The 26,869-nt window shown below is 37.6% G+C and overlaps 1 protein-coding gene across 1 annotated transcript in view; it reads right to left on the reverse strand.

Moving 5' to 3' along the window:
- Nucleotides 1-25,317, reverse strand: part of RNF11 (ring finger protein 11) — a 38,340-nt gene extending 13,023 nt beyond the window's left edge. Inside the window, exon 1 of the mRNA XM_081485540.1 lies at nucleotides 24,737-25,317. Within this exon, the coding sequence (XP_081341666.1) occupies nucleotides 24,737-24,859 (123 nt within the window). The 5' untranslated portion in view covers nucleotides 24,860-25,317. The remainder of the gene's footprint in view (nucleotides 1-24,736) is intronic.
- Nucleotides 25,318-26,869: the final 1,552 nt, after the last annotated feature.

Genomic DNA, 26,869 nt, shown 5'->3' on the forward strand with positions numbered 1-26,869 from the left:
ATAGTATGTCCATCACTTCCCCTCCAAAAGTGAACCCTAAATATGATTTTGAAAACCTGTAGAAAATGCTTACAAATTAATCACTGATAATGTGAGTCACTCAGTGTGTCCGCCTCTTTGCGACCCTTTGAACTGTAGCCCACCACACTCCTCTGTCCACGGGATTCTCCAAGCAAGAAGACTGGACTGGGTTGCCACTGCCTTCTCCAGGGGATCTTCCCACTTAAAATATACAAGGGCACTTAGTACAAAATGAATGAATTTATGAAAATCTAAATCACCAGTGTAGCAAACTGCTAATATAGATGCTGGGAACCTTTGAGGGTGATTCACTTGACTGTCCTCACCTTTCTATGAAAATGATTCAAGTAGTATTTTGTGCCAGGGCTGAAAAGGTGATTATTTGACTAATGTACTCCTTCACCACTTCATAAGCTTAACAAAGGCAGAGATTATATCCATTTTGCTCACCAATATATACTGTTCACCTAGCACAATGTATCAATCACATAGTAGAGATTCAAACATTACTGGATAATTAAATGACGCACTCATGTCCCTGAAATCCATGTTATATATTCATATCAGGATTTTGTAAACGTGCTATGAAAATGTTTCTAAGGATCTGGATTATGCCACAATAAAACCAAAAAGGAAAAGTTAATATAAGTTACAACCAACATTTCTTCTCCAACAGATGATCTGGTTTGTTGCCTCTGTGATATTTTTACCTATCTTTCTATCCTACTGAAACTTCAATTTATCCAAAATCAAACTAATGATCTCCTACTCCCATAATTTTTCTTAAACTCAGAATTTCTATCCACTATCTAGGTTAATGATAGAGAAGTACAGTGGAAGGAACAGATATATCATAGAATTTTAGCCTCTGGCACTTATTAGGTATGTGACCATAGGCAAGTTACTTAATACCTCTAAGTCTAAGGTTTCTCATCAGAAAAATGTATAGAATAGCCATCTTAAAAGAGTGCTATAAGGAATAACTAAGAAAATGCACAAACCACGACAGGGGCTCAAATATCTGGGCCTTCCTATACTGACATCAAGAGTCATCCAAGGTAGACATCTCCCCCCCCACCTTTCCTTTAGCCCTATCATCTACTTAAATGTCTTATGTGCTGTGCTAAATCGCCTCAGCTATGTCCGACTCTTTGTGACCCTATGGACTGTAGCCCACCAGGCTCCTCTGTTCATGGGATTCTCCAGGCAAAGATATTGGAGAGGATTGCCATGCCCTCCTCCAGGGGATCTTCCAGACCAGGGGATCAAACCCATGTTTCTTGCAACTCCTGCACTGCAGGTGGATTCTTTACCACTGAGACACCAGGGAAGTCCAGTGGCTCAGTGGTAAACATCTTATAATCTTTATTTAAGTACCATTTCCTCAATGTCAATAGGAGCATACATGTACTTCCCTGTGAGTTTAAATCTTCTGAAAGAGGGAATTCACTGTAAGAGAAGCAAACGTATTCAAATAAATTTAAACATTTTTTTCCTCCTTAATGCTTTCAGTTCAGTTCAGTTGCTTGTCATGTCCAACTATTTTCGACCTCCATAGACTGCAGCATGCCAGGCTTCCCTGTCCATCACCAACTCCCGGAGTTTGCTCAAACTCATGTCCACTGAGTCGGTGATGCCATCCAACCATCTCATCCTCTGTCGTCCCCTTCTCCTCCTGCCTTCAATCTTTCCCAGCATCAATGTCTTTTCAAATGAGTCAGTTCTTCACATCAGGTGGCCAAAGTACTGGAGTTTCAGCTTCAGCATCAGTCCTTCCAATGAATATTCAGGACTGATTTCCTTTAGGATTGACTGGTTTGATCTCCTTGCAATGAGGGACTCTCAAGGGTCTTCTCTATACCACAGTTTAGAAGCCTTTCTTTGGCTTTTATCAATTTGGTTTCATCAATTCTTTGGCGTTCAGCTTTCTTTACAGTCCAACTCTCACATCCATACATGACTAATGGAAAAACCATAACTTTGACTAGATGGACCTTTGTCAGCATAGTAATGTCTCTGCTGACAAAATGTGGTCCACTAGAGAAGGGAATGGCAAACCACTTCAGTATTCTTGCCTTGAGAACCCCATGAAGAGTAAGAAAAGGCAAAATATGACACTGAAAGATGAACTCCCCAGGTTGGTAGGTGCCCAATAAGCTATTGGAGAAGAGTGGAGAAATAACTCCAGAAAGAATGAAGAGACAGAGCCAAAGCGAAAATAGCACCCAGTTATGGATGTGACTGGTGATGGAAGTCTGATTGCATAGGTACCTGGAATGTCAGGTCTATGAATCAAGATAAATCGGAAGTGGTCAAACAGGAGATGGCAAGAGCGAACACTGACATTTTAAGAATTGGTGAACTGAAATGGACTGGAATGGGAGAATTTGATTCAGATGACCATTATATCTACTACTGTGAAGAATTCCTTAGAAGAAATGGAGTAGCCCTCATAGACAACAAAAATGCAGTACTTGGGTGCAATCTCAAAAACAACAGAATGATCTCTGCTCATTAATGCTTTAATTCTCCACATAAGTCTTCATGCAAAAAAACAAACAAAAAACCTCACACAAAAACAACAAAAAGCCCAAGAGAATCCAAGCAAAAGTATCTGCCTTAAAGAAAGGGAGTAATTTAAATTAAAAATGTGTTTGGAAAAGAAATGCAGTATCATGGAAAGGGGTAGAATAGAAAAAGAACAAAGGATTACAAGATGTGCTGAGGCAGGGCAAATAGAAAAGACAGGGTCAGTCACACAAAAAAGCAAGGTCTAACTTTCTGATGAGGAAAACCTCTGAAATGTTCCAGTTGTTTGTTAATAAATAATGAAGCATCTATAAAATTATGAAAAGTTGTGAAAAATAAAATAGGCTCTAATCTCAGGGAGTTTAAAAGTCCAGAAAGACAGAAACAGATCAAAGTCTAAATATGTCTATCTGAAAGGCACTATATTAAAAATTGGACCCAGTTTAGGGAATTATGATATAATTTCAGAAACTAAATAAAACAATGCAGTGGGGAAGTGCCTAAATAATGTGCTGAGGCTGGAAATAGTACAAGTCTGGTCTGTGGTAAAGGAAAAATAAAGTCACTGCTAAAGAATGCAGCTTGTCACCAAAATCTGTATCCTTTCCTCCAGAAGAGTTAGTTCTTCTGATTTTCTCCTTACAGCCATACAAGCTGCTGCTGGCACCACCCCCTCCCCAGCTGCACTCTCATACTGGGAATGTTTTTCTGCATTTCGCCAGACTAAAACAAGGCCATAAAATGGAGGATTTGGAATAAATTATCTCAATGCATATTCTAACTTTGATGTTCAATGACTCCTGACCAAAAAAACTCAAACAAAACAAAACCCCAAAGACTAGCATTAATGCAATTCCTGAACCATAAAGGATAACAATTATACACTGAGGGGAAAAAAAAAAATCCCAGCATCCCATCAATGACACTGACAAATGATATGTTTTGTTTAATGAGAAAGTATACAAACCAAAGTGATCTACATGGAAAAGGAGCACTGCTTCCAGGGAGGCAGTTTGCATTTGTTTGTTTTTTACAGAAATGAAAAAGTTGGCTTATTTCATTCACTATATAAATATCCATTGAGCACAGTATCCTAATTGGTAGACGGCTGGTAGGCATTATTACTACAGGCACTCAGCAATAGCAAGTCATTAGATAAATCCATCTAAAGGTCCAGACAACTGAAATCAACGTAACATTTGGAGACTAGGCACAAATTACAGTATTTCTTAAATACTCAACCACATTTCAGATGCTATTTTAGGCAAAGGAGATATAGTGGTGACAAAGATAGATGAGGCCTGTCCTTACAAAGCTCAAATCCCCTATAAGTAGGGGGATACAGAGATAGCAAACAAGATGATTACCACACCAATGGCTCCTATCTCTAAATTGTCCATGACCTGGCAATTCTTGGGACAAGCATACATTTCAGTGGACCCACAGGCTAGTCAACATTTGATGAGTTGCACCTACTGACTGGTGAAGAGAGGATGAACCAAGAGACTGTCTTCTCTTAGAACTGGAACACTGAATTAATTGACCTGAAAGGTCACTGAGCAGCAAATAAGTAAGAGACATGTAAACTGAGGTTCTGAGGAAACTGATGGTATTAAAGACAGATTAGCAATGCTGAGTAAAGCAGATATTACGAAAGCCCACAAATGAAAAACCCTGAAGCCCCTGGGTAAAAGAACTGGGAGACACTGGCTGCCTTGGTTCCCTTACAGGTTTTTGATTCTAACCCATGTGTATTTCATTAAAATAAAACACCTTTCCTCTGAGTTAATTTTTGTCTAAAGAGTCTCATAAGCACCACCACCGTTTTCTTTGCTAAATGAGACCTAAATTAGCCTACCTTTTCCTTCTCATCAAGCAAACTGGTTTCCAGAGGGGAAACGGTACCAAATGACTGACAAAGAATTGCTTACCAGTGGAGCTGATCTCCAGGGTAGTTGTAGGCGAAGAGATATTCCTCTGACTTACTGCCTGAATTATTGTGGGAACCACTTCTTTGCTACAGCCAAAAAATACTGGACTTTTCCTCATTTAAGCATCCTACCAGCTTAAAGAATAAGAATATACATTTCAATAATTATCTTTCATCCTTAAACATAAGAGGCAAATGTATGACTACCTGAAAGCTAACAGTAATAAGCCCAAGAGTTCTCTGCAAAACCAGAGCTAGAATATACATAGCCTTTAAGGAGTTAAAAGATGAAAGCTTAAAAAAGGTATTAATTCCAAAAAGAATATGTTTGTAGCAGCCAAGGGTTAGCTTTGGATCTCAGGAAGTCTGTTATTGCATTTACTGCACTAAGTTCTCTAACAGATACCTTTCCCCCCTCTTTTTAAGAAGTTAATTTTTGAAGGACCAGGGCTAACATCACCAAAAAAAACTAATTCCCTCTAAAAACCGGTGAACTTCATTTGTAAGAATTCTACAAAACTCTTTAGGCGGTATATTTCTTGAATTCTAACAGCTTTTTGCTATTGCTGTTGAAGTATAGTTGATTGACAGTATTATATTAGGTTCAGGTATACAGCAGAATCATTCAATATTTTTATAAACTACACTCCATTTAACCCTACTACAAAACAATGAGTATATTTCCCTGTGCTGTACAATATATCCTTGTTTATCTATTTTATACACAGTAGTTCTTTGGCGACCTACAACTTAGCATATTTCACCCATGTTGTAGCATGTATCAAAATCTCACTCCTTTTTACTGCTGAATAATACTGCATTTTATGTATGTACCACACTTTGCTTAGTCATTCATTAGGTGATGGACATTTGGGTTGTTTCCACTGCTTAGCTATTACGAATATACTGCTATGAGCATTTGTGTACAAGTTTCTGTATGGGGATGTTTTATCTTGGGTATACACCTAGGAGCAGAATTTCTGGGTCATATGATAATTCTAAGTTTAATCTTTTGAACAAGTGCCAAACTGTTTTCCAAAGCACTTGTACCATCTTACGTTTCCACCAGAAGTGTATGAGGGTTATTTCCTATTTCATCACATCACTGCCAAATCTTATTTTCTTTTCTGTTTTGTTTGTATACAGTGATCCTTTTTAAGCCACAGATATCTTGGATTTCAATGTTGTGACTGTATTAAATAAATACTGAGATGCTAATACTTTTCTACTACACTGCTCAGATTATGCCAAATATGAGCACCTATAAATCTTAAACTAGAAAATGAGGTTGAATCTTTAGATTCTTCAAGCTGAATTCCAGGGGTCAGGTCATCAGGAAATTTCTAACCAGTATACAGAATACAGAGTTCCTAAGTCCTTTTGCTAATGAACTTCAAAAGGAAAAAAAAAAGGCTTCCTAACACAAATATAAGTAAAATAAAAGTTAAGATTACTAGAGAGTTACTAATCTTAGTATCCAAATATAAAGTGCCCTAAGCAAGGCTATCTGCCCATCAGCCAGCTATTTACAAGTTATTTTCAAACTGAAACTGTCAGCACACTACTTTTTCATAAAAGCTCCCTGGTACAATTTCTACATGAGAAACACATCTCACCATCTCCTCCACTCCTACCACCATCAGGAATCAAGAAACTTATCCTAGAATATCAAGAAACACCCTGAATGTACAGTAGCATAATATAGACTTAATGGATTTATAGACTTAATGGCTCTTAAAAACTGGAACTTTCAAGACTGCAGCAACATGAGAAAATACTTAAATGGCATTAAGTAAAAACTAAAAGTATGCAAAAATATGAGGGTAATATTATATTTAAAAATATTTACATTTGGAAAAAATCATAAAACTCTGTACCCTTTAGGTAGTTACCACCTATTCCTCCTTTTCCCCAGCCTGTTTCTATGGATTTACCTATTCTAGACATTTCATATAAATGGAGCCACATCTATGTGTGTCTAGCTTCTTTCACTGAACATTATATATTTGAGCTTCATCCATGTTGTGGCATGTTATTAACTCCATTTTTAAGATATGGTGAATCAGTCATATAAAATTATTTTGAGACTTTCTTGTATATAGGATACTATTAGTTAAATAATATTTTGTTTCAACAATGTTACTTTGGAGTGCAAATGTATACAAATCAGTGGAAATTTTTGTTTATACTTAAAACTGTAAAACTACAAAAAAAGAATAAATTTCAAAATATCTTTTTAAGGTATATAAAACCACTTCTAGTTTAGAATTATGTAATGAAATCCAATGATACATACTGTGTACCACAAATCAGGAAAACATGGCTCAGTGTGGTGTTACAAAATAACTGTGTGACCCTGTCACACCCATTCAAATTTCCAAGAGTATAGGACATCAAATGTTCTTAAATTTTTGTTCTTTATATTAAATAGCAGGCACGGAGGAACCACTGTTAACAGGAGACCTGGCAGCAGCAGACAAGTTATACTGAAGAAAGCAATGCAAGAAAGTAAGAACAGAAGTTTGAGATGATAGACCAGAGATTGTTAATTGAGATCTTGGCTTAAGTGGGTACATAAATTCTTTCAAATTGCATACAAAATTCTGTGCACCTGCCCAGGAAGAAGATTTATGGTTTTCAACTTCTCAAGAGTTATTAAATAATGAAAGGGTTAAGAGACACTTGTGTGAACCTGGATGGTTGCCAGAGAAACAGAAAAACCAGTTGAAGGAATATAAGTTAAAAATTCAAAGAGAGGAAATCTTGGCTGTTGATACCTGAACACCCAGTCCTTAAACAAGCCCTCTCACAACTATAACCAAAGTTAGCTGTCCCACTGCAAGTCTTCTCTAGCGCCTGCCACCCACATGACTTTGTACTGTTTTCAATTCTGATCTTATCCTTGGCCCATGGTACCTAATGAGAGTGACCTCCTAGACCCACCCAAACTTATTTGAAAAAATTATAACCACTTGCAGGTACCTTAAGTCACTGCAAACAAATTTACAATTTGGGCTTAGTCGATTTTTCTATTTTAGCTTAAAATTATACATTCTATAACTGAAAAACGGTAGAAAATGGAAATTCTTGGAAATTAGGCAGTAATGTCTTTTCATAGAACTTCTGAACACAAAACACAGTCTTTGCCCTAAAAAGGGCTCCTTGACCTTCAGACAAGCTAGATCCATTTAACCTTGAATGGAGGGTCCCAATTTGAGGGTACCCAAAAATAGTTCTAACTTTTCTCCAGCAAAAGGTATTTCTAAAAGTGACTTCTGACAGACAAACATGTAGTTCAATTTCCTGCTTATTTGACCAAGTAACTCCCCACACATCAGCTCATTTAACCTAAATATTAAAGTTCAATCTGCTGGTCCAAAAATGGACCACCTAGCTCTCTATACTCAGATCATTTGGACCACTTCTACAAACTTACAGTCCTGCCCATTTGTGCACCTATCTCCAGTTAGTCTTTTTGACTTGTTCAAACAGAGGTATTATCCAAAGAATAGTACTTGACACAAATGCCCATCAAATACAAAACTGGTTAAATAAATAACAGTATACACAATAATACCATGCAGCCCTAAAGAATAAAGCTTTTATGTACAGATAGGGAAAGAGCTTTAAGATATAGTGGAAGAAAAAGTAATGTGCAAAATTGTGTGTACAGTGGGCTACATTTTCTGTAAAGGGATCAGGGAGGACTACTTGTATTTGTTTGCATGTGTATAAAATTTCTTGAAGGATATAAAAAAAATATTAACATTAGTTGCCTATTGGATGTGGAACTGAGTGGCTGAAGAAAAGTAAGATTTCTCACCTGTACTTTTGTCCAAGTGAATTTGACCACATGAGTGTATTATTTAATATTATTAAAAACTAAAGACTGTTTTCTTTTGTATAGGCCAATCCCACTACCTCTGTTTGGATTCCATCTGCTTCCACTTTCTCAGCAATCTTATACTACATCTTTCTCATTAAAATCTATCCACCTTCAATTCCACATCCCATTATTGCCTATTCCTATACCACCCTATTCTTTCAGAGCTGATCTCCTCCCAAAATAATATGTTCTTGATGTTTCTATAGCTTAATATCTTGGGAAAAATTCTTACCATATAATCCATTACTGAGTTTTGCTGTTTATTTCTCTCAAATAACAAGAGAATTCATCTATAACTCTTCTTCTCTACTGACAACATCCCAGGTAACAATATCTACTAATGCAGTGGCTTCCTAAATAGAATATATACTCTGTTCTCAGAGATCTCCTTCAAAAATTTGATTTACATAATACTTCTCCAACCCCACCTAAAATCCTTCACAGGCTATCTTTCCCCTTTTCTAGGATAAAATTCAAAATCTTTAATAAAGGTAATAAATGTAAAGGACCTGGCACAAGCATCTTAATGACAACTCCCAGGTTACGAACATGTACCTGCTTCTCTGAAATGCTCTTTTCGGAGAGGCAAGTTTGAATTCCTAAGAGGTTTTGTTTGAAATGACAGACACAAAAAAGTATTTTAAATGTATTTTGTAATCTTATCTTTGTGGTGCTATATCTTGGAGTCTTTCTGGGCTACAGGTCATAACCACTGTGTGTTGTGAGATTAGTTTTAGAGGGTCAAAGCTAGGACTTTTTAGAAAATGAAACAATACACAGAATACATAATGGTAAGGGTCAATACTGTTTATGAAACTTGTTTCCATTTTTATAAACTGAAATCTGATATAAAATGTATTTTTTCTAACATGAGTGGTCAAAAAAAAATCTGAACTCCACAGTCTAAGCAATTTTGAGACTATGATGCTACTGTATTGCTATGATACAATTTTTTCATCTATGACTAAGAAATTATATCTCAAGTTTAATTTTCAATAGATTTCAGAATTTCAGTCATTTAAAAATGGCTCCATTTCATGTTAGCTAATCTTAAATGAGGTCTAACAATTTACCTAACAGTGTTGCAACAGCAAAATTTAACTGAATACCTATATCACACAGCTATCAGAACTCTGTGGTTCAAACCCCCAAGGCTTTGCCGATTTCTGGCAGCAGAGATACGAGCTCATGAACTGCAAACTCAGGGACTGTCTCTCTGGGACTCTTAACCGTCTCTGTGGCATGGAAACCTTTACTAAACTGATGAAAAGTCATGGTTCTCTTTTCAGACACTGCTTTTGAATGGATATGTAAGATTGCCAAGGAAATTAGTTACACCGAAATGCAGTTCTATTCTTGACCCCAAAGGGATCTGTGGATTTAAAGGTAAGTATTTATCAAGCTAAACACTACAGTGAGTTGAAGAATTTATACATAAGGAGTCTTAGGTTACTAAAGTACATTTTAAGAAACACAAAGCATTTTGAGAAACAATATCTAGGGACAAGAGAAAATTCCAGATAATGAAACAAACAGTGAGGAATGGGAGGTATATTTGAAAAATGAAATACTGATAAGCTTACCTCAACACTAAAGGTTTCTTCCCTTTCTCTATTTCTCTACTCTCATGTGTATATGGACTTCCTGCTAAGATCAACTTTACTTAAGCAAACTTGTGCCAAGGAAACTAAATTTTTGACCCCTCCCCACAAAAATTATAAAATGCAGCTATAAGAATTAAAAGCAGAATAGATTTCACTCAGTAACACAAATATTCCTGCATAATTGAAGACTCTGGGCATCATTCTATTCCTTAGAGAGTATCATAAACTCATCTTTCTAATAATTTTGAATCAGTAAAATGAGATGAAAATCTGCTCTGAAGTCAGTATTTCAGTGATTTATGGTATGGAGGAAGGAATAAGAATTAAAAGGGCAGGTTGCGAAGTTTGACTCAGCTAAGAATCAGTCTTAGAAAGACACTGTTACCAAAGATAGTATACTGGAATAAAAAAACGTTAAAAATGTAAAATATATTTTAGAAGGTTTTCTATCCAAAACTTATCTAAAATAAATTGTTTGAATTGGAAAATTTCACTTAAATCTAATTGCAGTTAGATTTTCTACACTTGGATCCACTCCTGTGTGATTTCAATACCCTGTCTTTTTAAACATTATTTTTAATTGGAGGATAATTGCTTCGCCAATGTTGTGTTGGTTTCTGCCAAACAACAAGAAGAACCAGCTATATGTATATGTATGTCCCCTCCCTCTTGAACTTCCTTCCCACCCCCAACCCCATCCCACTCCTCTAGGCTGAATACTTCATCTTTTTAAGCCTTGTTTTTTATGTTTCTTTGCTCCTTCATTACTCTGAATAGACTACTTATCAGTACCTATGGCTTCAGGGACCTTTTAAACTTCAAATCTACTTTTGTTACTTCAACATTTAAAAAATATCCCAATAAAAAGTAAGAAACTAGGATACAAATGACTAGTGGAGATAATGCTTTATATGTAAAATGCATTCACTATACTATGCATGCTATGTGCATGCTAAGGTGCTTCAGTCATGTCCGACTCTGTGCAACCCTATGGACTGTAGCCCTCCAGGCTCCTCTGTCCATGGGGATTCTTCAGACAAGAATACTGGAGTAGGTGGCTGTGCCCTCCTCCAGGGGATCTTCCTGACCCAGGGATTGAACTATACTATAACTAACTGTAATCAGGAATTGGTGCCTTAATATCAATTAATGGCAAATGTACCATCTCTTATTTTGATTTGGGAAAGGTTAGACAGAGACCCCTGATCACTTACAGGAGAAAAGAAAGATGAAAGGGGAATCACCAATTGAGGATAGAAGAGAGGATGCTGGAAAAACAAAAATACTTCGCTAACTTTAGCATTTTGCTGAGTGGCAGTGCTGTTTATTTTCAAATGACAAAACAGATGTTACGCAAAGGGACATTTCTGTCAATTTAGCACAATCCTGCTGTGCTATACAAAACCTACCTTTATATGACTTATGAGATATTTTTAGAAGACCCAGTTTATTATAAAGGAGTCTCATTACCTCAATTATATCACTGTATAATCCACTTCATTGCAATATCCCATTCTTCTGACAGAGTCACTCTACTGGAAAGGACTCCCAGGTTCCCATGACTGCCTTTGAGCTAAATCTAGTATATTATATCTACTTTGATTCTTCTGCTATTCCACTGCCATACTGTGCAATTACTTCTGCCATCTAAAACTCAATTCTCAAATAGGTGACTAACTCTACAGCTAACTAAGCCTGTTTCTTCATCTATAAGATGGGAATAACATTCACCATTAAATAATTATTATGAAAATTAAGAACTTGCAGTTTCTGATCTAGCATGCAAGTAGAACCAGTGCTAGGGTAGAAAAACCTAAACTACAATCCTGCTGGGAGCTGTATGATTGCTGGGGGTTCAGTATGAACAAGCCTGAGTTATAAACTCCAGGGGAACCCCACACTAAATTTGTAAGTTTTACTTCAATGAGCTATACCAGGTCCTCACAGTGATTATTAGAGAAAAATCCCCTCATGCTCGCAAGAGGAGGAGGAGGAAAGGAACTATTTTGATATGTGTCAGAGCATTCTATTTTTCTTCACCTTAAGGGGCAGAGGTGGACACAATGAGAAGCACTGGGAATTGCAAATTAAAACAAGTAAACAAAAATATCACTACACATCTATTAGAATGGTGAAAACCTAAAACACTTGACAATATCAAATGCTGGTGAGGATGTGGATGGAACAACAAGAAATCTCATTCACTGCTGGTGGGAATGCAAATGGTACAGCCACTTTGAAAGACAGTTTGGTGGCTTCTTACAAAACTAAACATACTCTTATACAATCCAGCAATTGTGCTCCTTTGGTATTTACCCAAAGGAGTTGAAAACTTACATCCACCCAAAAAACCTACACATGGATTTAACAGGAGCTTTAATCATAATTGCCAAAACTTGGAAGCAACCTTTATGTAAATAAACATATGTTAATACATCAAGGCAATGGAATACTATTCAGCTCTAAAAAGAAATGATCTATTAAGCCATGGATAGATATGGAGGAACCTTGACTGAATATGACTAAATGTAAGAAGTCAATGTGAAAAGGCTACATTCTATTTGATTCTAAATATAAGACATTCTTGAAAAGACAAAAAAAAACTATGGAGACAGTAAAGGATCAGTGATTGCCAGGGGTTAGAAGAAAGGGATGACTATGTGAAACAGAGGATTTTTTAGGCAGGACAAATATCCTGTATGATACTATAATGAAAAAGCCATGTCACTGTACATTTGTCCAAACTCATGCAATGTACAATACCAAGAGGGAACCTTCATGTAAACTATGGATTTTGGATAATAATGATGTTTTAGGGTAGGTTCATTTAAAAAAAAAATAAATGTGGCCCAATCAAAATCCCAGCTGGCTTATTTTCAGAAATTGACAGTGATCCTAAAATTCATATGGAACTACAAGAGACTAAGAATAGCCAAAATAATGTTGAATAATAAGAACAAAGTTTGAAGATTCACATTTCCTGATTTCAAAACTTACTGCAAAACTAGTGTAGGCCTAGCATTAAGAACAGACATATAAAATCAATGGACAGAACAGAAGAGTCCAGAAATAAACCCTTAACACTTACAGACAATTGATTTGGTGCACAACAATGGGGAAACAGTATTCAGAAAGTGGTACAGGATAGTCCATGCAAAATAATAAATCTGGGCTTTCCTTACACTGTACACAAAAATTGACTCTTAGAGGAAAACACAGGAATAAATCTTTGTAAACCTGGCTTAGGCAAAACTTGCTCAGACACAACACCAAAAGCTCAAGTGACAAAAGAAAAAATAAACTGGACTTTATCAGGATTAGCAATTTTTGTGCTCAAGTAATACCATCAAGAAAGTAAAAAGACCACAGTAAAGGAAACCATAAACAAAGTGAAAACATAAGCTACAGAAAGGGAGAAAATATTTGGAAATGAAATGACCAACAAGGGATTAATCTCCAAAATGTATATATACAAACAGCTCATGCAGTTCAATAAATAAAAAAAATAAAAATAAAAAAATAGGCAGAGATCTAAATAGACATTTCTCCAAAGAAGACATACAGATGGCAAAAAGCACATGAAAAGATGCTCAACGCCACAATTAGAGAAATGCAAATCAAAACTTCAATGAGGTATCACCTCACATCGATCAGAACGGACATCATCAAAAAACCCTACAAACGATAAATTCCAGAGTGAGTATGGAGAAAAGGGAGCCTCCTACACTGTTGGTGGGAACGTACATTGATAAAGCCACTGTGGACAACTGAATAAGGTTCCTTGACTAAAAATAGAGCTACCATATGCTCCCACAATCACGTGGTGTATGTCTGGAGAAACCATAGTTGGGAAAGATACATGCACCCCAACGTTTACTGTAGCACGACTTACACAGCCAGGACATGGAAGTGAACTAAATGTCTATGGACGGAAGAATGGATAAAGAAGTGGTATGTGCACACCATGGAATATTACTCAGTCATAAAGAAGAATGAAAATAATGCCATTGCAGCAACATGGATGGACCTAGAGATGGTCATACTGAGTAAAGGAAGACAAACAGCATATGATATTGCTTATATGTGGAATATAAAAATAACATGGTACAAATCAACTTATTTACAAAACAGAAACAGACTCACAGATGGAAAAAAAACCCAACTTATGGCTACCAGGGGAGAAGTGGGGGGAGGGATAATTGGAAATTGGAATTGATATATACATACTACTACACATAAAATAGATAATTAATTAGGACCTACTGTATAGCACAGAGAACTCTACTCAATACTCTGTAACAACCTCTATGGGAAAAGTATCTAAAAAGGAGTGAATGTATGTACATGTATGACTGATTCACTTTGCTGTACAGCAGAAAGAAAAACAATATTGTAAATCAACTATACTCCAATAAACATTAATTTAAAAAAAAATGAAAAGACAATCCACAAAACAGGATAAAACTTGCAATCTCATATCTGACAAGGGATCAGAATATATAAAGAACTCTTGACAAGTCAATAATAAAAAGACAATTTGATTAAAAATGGACAGAGGATCTGAATAGACATTTCTCCAAAGATACACAAATGGCCTAGAAGCATACAAAAAGATGCTCAACACTAGCTTTTACAGAAATGCAAGCAAAACCACAATGAGGTATCACTTCATAGTCATTAGAGTGGCCATTTAAAATCAAAGCAAAAAGCAGATAACAAGTTTTGGTGCTGATGTGCAGAAACTGGAAACCTTGTGCATTGCTGGTGGGAATGTAAAACCATACTACAAGTGTTCAGGAAGTCTGGCAGTCCCTCAAAAGGTTAAACATGGAATTATATAACACAGCAATTCTACTAGGAAGTGTATAAACCGAGAGATATAAAGACATATCTGTATAAAAACTTTAATTCAAACGTTTATAAAAGCATTCATAAGAGCCAAAAGATGGAAGTGCAAACATTCATCAATGATGAATGGCTAAACAAAATGTGGTTGATCCATGCAATGAAATACTTCACAATAAAAAGGAATGAAGTCCTGATATATACCACAGGATTCATATAGATGAATCTTGAAAACAGTTAAGTAAGAGGCCAGCAACAAAAGACCACATGTTAATACGCATATTGGTATGCACTTCTCATGTTGTTTAGGCACTAAGTCATGTTTGACTCTTTGCAACCCCACGGACTCTAGCTCTCCAGGCTCCTCTGTCCCCGGGATTTCCCAGGCAAGAATACTGGAGTGGGTTGCCATTTCCTTCTCCAGGGGATCTTCCTGACCCAGGGAAGACATGCATTGGCAGGCGAACTCTTTACCACTGAGCCAGCTGGGAAGCCTGCACTTCTCATTGGGGAAATACAAATTAAAACTACAGTGAAACACTTCTACAGACTTATTAGAATGTCCAGAAGAAAAGCTTGACTGACAACACCAAGTGCTGGTAAGGATGTAGAGCAAATAGAACTCTCATACACAGCTGACAGGAGGGTAAACTGGTTCAACCACTTCGGCAACTTTTTTTTAAATGCATCCCAAAATAGGATGGATTGATAAAGGGGTTGGATGCATGTTAAAACAAATTCGGCAAAATGTTAACTACAGACGAAGTGGTAGGAATATGGGTGTCCAAACAATTCTGTCAACTTCTCTTTATTTTTGAAATTTCTGTAATACAATATTGTGGGAAAAACTTAATTCATATCTGTTCCATTACCCAACATTTCTACTCCTGAATATACACAAATAGGTATTTATGTATATTTTTAAAAAATGTTCATAGCACATTCATACAGCCAAAAACTTAACACAACCCAAAAATACATCAAATAGTAACATGGATTTTAAAAGTATATTTAGGGACTTCCCTGGTGGCTCAGCTGGTAAAGAATATGTCTGCAATGTGGGAGACCTGGGTTCAATCCCTGGGTTGGGAAGATCCCCTGGAGAAGGGAAAGGCTACCCACTCCAGTATTCTGGCCTGGAGAATTCCATGGACTGTGAAGTCCATAGGGTCGCGAAGAGTCGGACATGACTGAGCGACTTTCACTTTCACTTTCTGGTGGTCCAATGGTTAAGACTTTACCTTCCAATGGATCCAATGCCCAGTCAGGGAGCTAAAAGCCCACATACCTTTGGGCCAAAAAACTGAAATATAAAAAACAGAAGCAATATTGTGACAAATTCAATGAAGATTTTTAAAAAATGATCTACATAAAAAAAAGTGTATTAAAAAAAAAGTGTATTTATTCAACTGAATCCTGTACAGCAACGAAAAATAATGAGCTGCTGCCACAAATATGAAACAACATAACTGAATTTCACAAACAATGCTGAACAAATTATTTAATTTCAAAATTGGGTAAAAACAATATAAGGTGTTAAGAGGTCAGAATAGTGGCTATCTTTGGAGAAGGGGCATTGTATGTTGGAGGGATATGAGGGAACCTTTTGGGGGGTTGGATATTGGCTATATACTGATGGTGGTTATAATATGTAAGGGCTTCCCTGGTGGCTCAGACGGTAAGGAATCTGCCTGCAATGCAAGTTCACTAGGTTATGTAGCTAAGGGATTGATATTTATACTATTAAAGATATAGTCTTTATTGTATTATATATAAACAATAAAAAGGTTTTACACACACATATTATACTTTAACTGTACAAGACTATACATGTACAAGAATATACCCTAAATTCATGCTCACCACCTACTGATTATTCTTCTGGCTCCAAGCTCCCCAACTCATAGTTTAATCAGGGCAGTTCTCTTTTATTCATTTTTTGTACTGGTGTTCCCCGTCTGATATCTTCAGAAGCTGAAGAGTTATTTTGTGATTCACTGCCCTATATTATAAATCGATCCTCCAACTTAAAAGGTCTGAAACAGTTTAATACTTGATTATACTGTTTCACACTGAATAAATGCTTCATGTATATACATTAATCTTGTCTCCTTAAAGTAGTAGCTCTTTAGGGGTAAAGAACTCATTTTTCCTTTTGCCTTGGTACCCAACACACACCTACTGACTGACTGGTAGAAGAAATGAAGTATCAAGTGTCTTGGTTTTTAACCTTAAAGCCTTGCTACTCAGTCTATGGTAAACTGTTTTTTTTCCACAAATATAACAATTAAATTGTTACACAAAATTATGTGCAATTTTAACTAACTGGGAGAATTATAAAAGTCTCATTCTTCTTAAAGTCAGTTAGCTTTATAAGAATTCAAAAACTTTTAATAAATTTAGGAACTAATATATCTGGAGGATTGCTTTCTTCATTCCCATACTTTCAGATCCCTTATTTACCTTATTGTATGCTCTCTGGATTAAGTAACAAGATAATTGCTCAACTGCCCCTGGGAGCACACTCCAGGTTTGCTATTTAATTAAAAGATAGGTATATGTGCATTCACATTAAAATGAACTCAAAATATTTTTAATTGGTTACAAAAAGGAACTCTTCAAAGACTTCAAAAGCAACATACCACAAAGTCAAATTGAATATCAAAACCAAAAGGTCAGCCAGATTCCCCAACAGCAGAAAATATATTTAGTTCTCCCTTATCATTTTACTTTTCAATTGCATGTAGCAATCTCTCCTGCCATTAAAAACACATACACTTTGCCTATCTATATGCTTGCTTTTCTTCACATCTTGCACTTATATTTCCACTCTGAGTCTTTGGTATTTTTCCCATCTCACTCTTAGTTTCATTTATATCACAAGTGCAAAAATCCTGAATATTGAGCAGGTTAACAATATCATAAATATTTGTTAAATTCAATATTAAAAGTTACTGACAAGGAATCAGCCTCTGGGAATTTGTTACAGTCTTTAAAATAATCTATGATACAAGACAGAAACAAAGCACCCCTAACTCTTTATATCATCCCTAACTCTTTGCTTGAAGAAAGGTAATACATAGAAGATAATTATATTCAGAAATGGCTTGGGGCAAGATGACAAAGAAATATAACATCTAATTTCAATTGTATTTATTTACATCATCCTCTTTCCACTTCCTCATTTCTACAAGTTCTGAAGTTGGCTGAGACAATGAAGACAAAAAGTAGTGGTGTAAGTTGAAGAAAACAGTCAGGGAGAACCTAGAGTAGCCAGTCTGTGATACTTACACTATGTAGAAGGAACCAAATAAACTTAAGATCATAAAAAAAAAATTCTAATCTACCTAAAGTATTAAGATTTTTTAAAAGATCAAAATTTTACAAAAATATATACCAGAAAGTACTAACTAAAAAATATTTTAAGAAAGTCAAGTTCTCAGATCTTCTGTACCAAGTACTCATTACCCCTATCTTCTCAAGTTACCCTATAATTAGTCCTAGAATTAAACTCTAACACAAACTGTCCTAATCTTAAAGGTGCTCATACATTCTTAACAGCAAAGAATCAGCCTTAATTAAAGGTCATCCAGAGTGGGAGAACATGCACAAACAAAATTCCTGCAACAATGGTTACAAATAGCTTATTTAAAAAAAAGAAAAATGAGGCAAGCTGAACACAGACCAAACTCAAAGAAAAAAAATGTAAAGAGATTAACTTTCCCAAAGCTTATGCACTTCATAAATTAGAAGTGATGGGACAAAACTGAATATAGTCAAGATAAAACAGTTAACATGGGAGAGAAAAATAGCAGAACCCTCTAAAATACAAAAGCCAAACACTAAAGCACAGGATTCTGGGAACAATTTACATGGAAGTCAACAACCATTAAAGTTCACACTCTCAGAAAAACACAGTAACTGATTTTCACATTTATTCAAGTATTTGAGTGTCTGCTATGTGAAAATAGTTCTAGCAATGCAAAGATGAATCGTCAGACTTGGATTCTGGTAGAGGAGATGTAACATTGTTATAAAGAATTAAAATCAAATAGGAAAGGTAAAGTGTCCTAAGAAACTTAAACAAGTGCTAAATGAGTTCAGATTAGAAGCTATTCATGTTGGGGGAGATCAGAAAAGGACTCCTAACATTTGAGCTGGACACTGCAAACTAAAATTTACACTGGGAATGATTAAGATGGGTATTCTGGGCAATGAGCAAAGGCAGAGGCTGGGAACCAGAAGGCATACATATATACTGGGCTGGCCAAAAAGTACATTCGCATCTCTCTGTAGTATCATTCAAAAACCCGAACGAATTTTTTGACCAACCCAAAAGATTATACAGTAAATCTCAGTCTGACTAGAGTACAGATTTTATGTGCGTATGTGTGTGTTCAGTCGCTCAGTTGTGTCTGACTCTTTGAAGACTCCATGGACTGTAGCCCACCAGGCTCCTCTGTCCAAGAATTTTCCAGCAAGAGACTAGAGTGGGGGCAGGGAGGGGGGCAGTTGGCCTTTGGACAGATGTCTGCCATCCTACCTCCCCAGATATCAGCATCTGAAATGAAGCAAACTTTCCTTTCCAAAAAAAAAAAAAAAAAAAAAAAACTGTAGTGGGTTGCCATTTCTTTCTCTAGGCGATCTTCCCGACCCAGGGATTGAACCCTCATCTCTTGCATTGGCAGGCAGTTTCTTTGCCACTGTGCTACCTGTAATTTCATATGAGACTACAAAAAGCTGGAAAAGTATAAAAGAAGTCAGATTATAACTCTGAATGCTAAGATAGGTCTTCAGTGATGAGTCACGAAGAATCATTAAGGATTAAGAGGCAAGGGAATCTGACTTGGACAGAATCTACTGAACAACAAGGGATGAAATGAATGGGGAGAAAAGCAGACATTAAACAGTAAATTGTGAGGTCATGAAGACCTCAGTTGCAGTGGTGATGGTGTAAGAGGGAGAAGGCAGAGTTCTAGCTCTACAATGTGTAAGGTGCCATTCCACTCTACTGAGAAACTTTTAAAATCTGAACACATCATTCTCACTTTTAAGAAAATTGTGATCTGGTTAAAGCATCAAGAACTAATTAATAAGGTAATATATGATTTCCAGATAAATATTACACAGAACAAGTACTGTACTTGAAGAATTCAAGAGAGGGAAAAATAAAAGTGGAAGCTTTATTAAAGAGTTGGAGTTGATCTGCACCTCAATGAAAAGGTAGAACTTTAAGAGGGGAGGAATAAAATCTCACAAACAATTCGATTAATAAGAGTAAGATATGTTAAACAATGTATTTAATAAGTTAAACAATTTGTTTAATAAGAGTAAGATATGTAAGATACATTGAGGTAATTTTCAGCAAAATGGTAAACAAAACACTAGTACATTAAAAATAATAATACAAAAACCCCCCTCAAAACCTCAATTACCTGAACTTAACTTCATAAAGATATCAAAAAAACAAGGTATTATTTATTACAGGTTCGAAAGCTTAAAAATAAGTATTTTCTTACAGTCTAGATTTTTAAATGAGAAAAGGAGAGACCACGCCTTAAAAAAACAACTTTCAGTCAGAAATATCCAAATGTTATGTTTTGTTATTTGTGAAAGAAATTCCTCAAGACATAACATAATCTGATAAACCCTTTTCATATTCTACATATAAGTAACAACCAGGATATGTACTCAGACCCATCTGACTCCAAAACCAGAGATACAACTGCACTCAGTGCTGTATTATAATTTTTCTTCTGATTTCAAAATCTCAAATATATTAATCACAAAGTGCAGGGCAGAAGTAAGAGATCAGTAAATCTCAAACTACTGAACATACAACTGCTGCAAAACTGAGAGATACCACTTTGTGCAAATATATATCTATTTAGATAAAAATACTGTAAAGAGCTTTTTTGCAGTCACTGAATATTAACTTTTTAACAGAGTGAATTAACCTATGAGGAATGGGGGGTCTTAGAGTGACTAGTGGTTTTTCAACCAGTTCACTTACACCTTCCAAGGCCGGGCTATCTTACCTGGCCCTTTCCTCAGCCTTTCATGACTTATCTTCCCTCTAACAACTCTTCTAAGACTGTCCTTGATGAGTAGATTTCCTTTGTATTCTTTTTAAAAATTCCTTCCTTAAAGAGTAGAGGGTATGTCAAATTTCTTGTTTTTTATCTTCTAATTCAAGAAAAGCTCTAACCTCTTATCTCAGATTTCTTTAAGGACAAGGATTCATGTTCTTTCTCATAAAATAAACATTTTGTTAAGATTACAAAGGGTTGAAAAAAATTACACTATTTTATCAATGATTATTTTAAACCAATTACTATATTTAGTATTATTGGGACTAGATTTTTAGGATTGATTTCTTAAAAATGATCCACAATAAAGGAAAAAGACACTAGTAATATGCATAATTTCTGTAAGACATTCAACTGCACTTGCCTCAAAATAAATATATTAATTCATTTAAAGGAAATCCAGTCTTTAACCAGTAACTGAGTGCCTACTATGTCCAGGCACTGTTCTAGGCACTTGGGAAACCACAATTTTTTTAAAACTCCCTTTTCTTCATGGAGTTTACCATCAGCAGGAGAAACAGATAATAAAAAATAATGTTAGAAAATGATAAATGCTATGGGAAAATAACAGAACAGGGTAAGCTTAGCAGAGTGCTAAGGTGAGTGCAATTTTAAATAGGGTGGTCAGAGAGGATTTAAGAAGGTGTCACAATTTGAGTAAAAACTTGAAGGGAAGGGAGTCAGCCATGATGACACCTGGGGGAAAAGTACTCAAGGCACAGAATCAACCAGGGCAAAGGTCCTGGTGTATCCTAGAATAAAGAGGCCAGTGAGGCTAAAGAGAAGCCAGCAAAGGGTAGAGTAGTAGTAGCTACAAAGAGAGCTATGTATAGGGGGCAGAGAGTACCGATCGTGTAGGGTTTATGGGACACTAAGGAATTTGGATTTTACTTTGAATGAAATGAGGATTCACAGCAAGTTGGGTAGAGTGTCATGATCTGTTTTACCAGAAACAATCTGGATGATGGATTAAACCCAGATTAAAGGGAGAGCAAGAGTGAAAGCAGGGAGACCAGTGAGGAGGCTACAAAAGAAACCCAGAAGAAAAATACGTATTTTCCATAAACCTGACCACTGTTTATTTATGCTTTCAAGCATAAATAAATAAAACAAATCTCAGATCCTGCTAATAAGAAATAACTGGATCTTATTGAAGTTTATTATAGAGCTCTTGGCATATACATGTACACACATCTTTTAACTCCTCACTGCAGAATACCAGATGTGTTCCTTTACAATCAGTTATTCTCTATGAATTTTTAAAATATCCTTCTGTAGCTGAAACTATTCTTTAAAGAAATAAGCCAGTATTTCTATAGCTGTCAATTATATACTATTTTTGAAGAAAAAATAAGTTACTTCTGTTCATTAAAAATATAAATCATTTATTTATCTTGGCTTGGTGTTTCTCAGACGATCTGAATTTTACATTCCTAACACATTTTACATTCCTAAAACATTTCAATTCCTTTAGGTAAGACAAATTTCTACAAAAGTTTCTCTGTTTATATTTCTATCTTTAAAGAAATTACTTTCTCCAAACTGATACCAAAGTTGCCTATCAGTATCTGGGTTGTTCATTTCAGGAAAGGGCAACCATGAAAAACTCCCATTGTCACAAACAACATGTTTCAAAAAAACATTCCTACATGATACCAAAAAAAAAACTTCTCTATTATCTTATCCTCTTGGAAAAAGCAAATACTGAATACAATCTCCATAAATTCTAAAGAAGTTATTCTTAACAATATATTATCATAAGGATGTAAGAGAAAGAGTACAATAAGTTGAAGATATTTTACTTGCTTAGAAGAGGACTAAGGAATATACGAGATTTTGAAATAAAAACTCATACCTCTAAAAAATTTTTTTCATGAAATGGAAATAAGCACACTGTCCTATAACATTTATGAAGGAAATCAAGAGTGAAATTTGAAGCAAAGTAAGAGTGAAACAATTTACTTGCTTCAAAGACTCAGAAAAGCATTTAGATTTGGCTTGGATTTTTAGAGACTTCTCCTGTGACAATTCTTTGGAAGAAATGGGTGTGTAAACTTACATAACAACACTCAATTCAAATTCATTAATTCACTCAACATTTAAGTGTTTATGGGCCAGAAACTGCACTAAGCACTGGGGGTAGTCCCTGTTCTCAAGGGCTTAGAGTTTTCACTTATTCCAGTTACTGAGCAGCTACTATGAAGCCAGATGTTGTGGATACAACAAACAGAAAACAGAGTTCCTACCTGCATTCAGTTTATACTGGAGAAGGAGGGAAATGCCTCAAGAATGAGAAACACGTCTAACTTAACAAGGATAACATGTAAGTGTTATATGCGTTGCTGCTTTTCAAAGTGCGGACGCTTCCTTCATGGGGGACACAACGAAGGGAGTGACAGATTCAGGGAGAGAGGGAGGAGAATTTAGGGACTTCAGATACAGCTCAGCTGAGTCCTCAAAGAGGATTACACGCTCACCTGCTGACCTTGGGGGAAGGGCTCCAGAGAGAGCAACTGGAGCTAAGGCAGAGAGGTGTGAATAGGCTGTTGTGTTTGACAGGCCTGGAATATGAATGTGAGGGATAAATCACGGAGTCTTCTGTATGCCACATGAAAAGACTGGACTTTACCAACATATATGAAAGGCCCCTGATGGGTTTTATTCAGAAAACCAGCATTTGTGATCAGGTTTTTCTGGTGTGGTGAGACTGATTTACATAGGAATGAGAAAAGAAAAACACTAGATAATGATGTCACCACATGAAACAACAAAGGAGACTGCCCAATTAGAAAATTAAACCCCAATCAGGAAAAAAAATTAAGCCACTTAACTATCCAAGTCCTTCTAGTAAAGTTTTTAATCAACATCTTGAAAAAGTAGAGGAAAGGTTTATACATATATTATGGATTATAACATCTACATATTTTGAGTTTTCTAAAGAGGTCTTTAGCTCTTTACAAATTGTGTAAAGACATCTGGAGCTGCTGATTGCTGTACAAAAAAGCAGTGAAGCTATTTAGAAGACAAGCCTTTGATACATACGGAGAACCATGAGTAACAAGGTATTTCTCAAGTAAGGTTTAAAGGTTTCCAAAGTTCAAGATAATCAAGTTCTCTTAAATCAGCGCGTTTAAAAGGTGTGTCACAGGGGTGGAGCAAAAAGAGGAGGGGTTAGAATTAATATTGTTGTTGCTGTTCAGTCGCTAAGCTGTGTCCTACAATTAATATAAACACACACACATATGTATGTATACATATATATGTAAAGAAGCAACTCCATGTTGCTGGAACCAAAATTACTACTTGAAAATCTCCCAAGTACAGGAAGAAATGAACGCCTACTAAATTCAATGAATACAGACAGACGAGAGGGAGGAGAAGAGGATCACACTTGAAAGCATAAATGGGGTGTATGTGTGGCGCGGGGTGGGGGGGCGGTTAACCACTTATCCAGAACCCATAATCCAGCCGGTGATGAGGAAATCATCTTCGAACCTCATAATTCAGATATAAAGGCAAGAAAACATCACTTCCGAACTCCACAATCTAGCCACCAGTCACTGGTCAAGGGGATATAATCACACACTCGAATCCCAGAACTCAAGGACAGAAGTACCATCCCCACACTGCTCGAAGGGAGGTGAAGGATTCCCCCTATACTGACGATGGGAACAATCACACTTAAATCCAGCCCTAAGGGGGGCAGTGCCTCTCAGGCCAGGTGTTGCCGAGGCCAGGGACAGTGACAGACAGTCCCGAAGCCCCTACAATCTCCGCCAGAGCCGCCTCTACTCCTCGCACCCCCCTTTCCCAACACAACACCCTCCCCTACCTGATATGGCGGCGGCGGCTCCTGATCCGGCTCCGTCCCCTCGCCAAAGCTGGCCCGGTCGGACTGAGACTCGTGAAGCAGGGAGATGTCATCCGAAGTGGGGGACTTGAGGCAGTTCCCCATCTTCCGGGGCTGGGGTGTGTGATCTGGGGGAGGAAAAAAGCAGTGGCGGGGTCGTTCGCACGCTCCGCGGTCAGCCTCGGTCAGCGAGGTGGAGTCGGGCAGCAGGCCGGCGTTCAGGCGGCAGCGGCTCCCCCGGCCCCCGGCGCCGCCGAAGAGCAGCTCATGCCAGTCCCTGGGGCTGGGGGCTTAAGGCTGGGCTGCGGGTTTCCCGGGGTCGCGGCGGTTGCCTCCTCCGAGGCGGCGGCAGGGGGGGGGGCGGGGAGACGAAGCACTTCCCCACCCCGCCCCCCCGCGGGGCGGCGGCGGCCACGGAGCTGCCGGGCCTAATCCAGGTCAAGAGTGGGGGACGCGGCCGTCGCGGCTCCCTCAGCTGCTGCCTCAGCTGCTGCTGCTGGCCCCGCCGACGCCGGAGCCGCAGCTGCGGGCCTCATCCTATTCCGCTTCGCAGCGGCGGCGGCAGCCAGAACGAGGCCAGCTGCGGCCCTGCGTCACGCCGCCGTGCGTGCCCTGGTCCCGCCCCCGGCGCTGGGAGGCGTGGGTAGCTCCGGCTGCGCTCCGGGCTCCTTTGCCACCACCCCCCGCCCCTCCCCCGTCCCCAGCAGCTGTTCCTGGGGCTGCGTCAGTTTCTGCTTCTCTGACAGCCTGGGACGCGATTCCGGAACCTCTTTCGGGTCTTCGGTGCCTCCGCACGCCAACTGCTCCCTCTTCGCTTGTCTCAGCTCTTACCTGTGCGTTGTTTTGACAGTCTTCTCACCACCTTCTGCCAAGTAATTTATTTTTAAACTCATATCTGAATGGATCACTCCCATGATTAAAATATTAAAGGGTCTATCCCTTCAGAATAAAGTCCAAACTCACTACCTCCCCAATCACTCTCCAATCCTCCTACGTCACAGTCAGAAGAATTCTTCTACCGATTATTCTATTTATTTCTATTCTCACCACCATAGTACAAGCTACCGTCATTTCTCTGCTGTAATACTTTGAACTATTTCCCCTGCGTTCACCATTGCCCCCATTCAATTTACTATTTGTACAGTTATCTTTTTAAATGTAAATCTGATCATGTCATTCCTGTAGGAGGAATTTAAGCCTTTTAAAACATTCATTAAAAACTTCCCAATACTGTTATGACTGAAGTATTAATTCTTAAATGGTTTACAAATCTGGCTACCTCCCCAGTCTCATTTGTGGCCTTGTTCCCTCACATATTCTAAACTCTAGGACGTCTAAATAGCTTTCAGTTATATGGAAGACTATTCCCTCTGGATGAGGCCTTTACCCATAATGTTTCTCTGACATAAACTCACTTCTCCCCACTTCTGACCTCATACCTTCCATCAAACTATATCCCCACTTGTGCTTCCTGGACTCAACTTTGATTCCACTGGAAAGCCTGTTCTCTAACCTTTCAGTCTGGGTTAGTTTCCTCCTCTGTGCTCTCAGTCCCTGAGTCCCTGTGAGTCTCTGTCACAGCCAGATCAAGCTGAATCGTCTGCCCCTCCTCTGTGCAAGGCCTGGCACATTGCCTGAGGCAGAGTAGGCTTTCTTCTTAACTGAAATAACAAAGCGCTCAAGAGGCAATGTATGTAAAGGAAGGAAATAAGAAAGATGAGAATGTTCTAATATTCATTCATTCAACGAGAGGAAAAGAGGGTCTTGACTGTCTTTTTTTCATTCTTCATTTACTGATTTTTTTTTTCCCCACTAGACTCTATATTAGGCACTAAGGAAATCTGGCTTATTCTTGATGGAGCCCAGAATCCAGCTAGGAGATATGTAAACAGTGAGGTCTTCTGCCACCCCCACGACAGGTTTCTACAGGGCACAGGAGGGAGTAATTAGAGCATTGGGTGAGGATCAGAAAGGATTCTTGGAAGCAGAACTGTGTTAAAACGGCATGTCCTAAGTGCTGTAACTTTGAAGTCCCTTTTCTGTAAAATCACATATTTTATTTGAATACACTCAGATCGCACATTAAAGGTAACCATTTTGCTATTTTCCCTCTTT

Source organism: Giraffa tippelskirchi, chromosome 5 (genome assembly GCF_054371585.1).
Source record: "Giraffa tippelskirchi isolate mGirTip1 chromosome 5, T2T-mGirTip1v1.2.pri, whole genome shotgun sequence".
In the NCBI taxonomy this organism is placed as follows: Eukaryota; Metazoa; Chordata; class Mammalia; order Artiodactyla; family Giraffidae; genus Giraffa; species Giraffa tippelskirchi.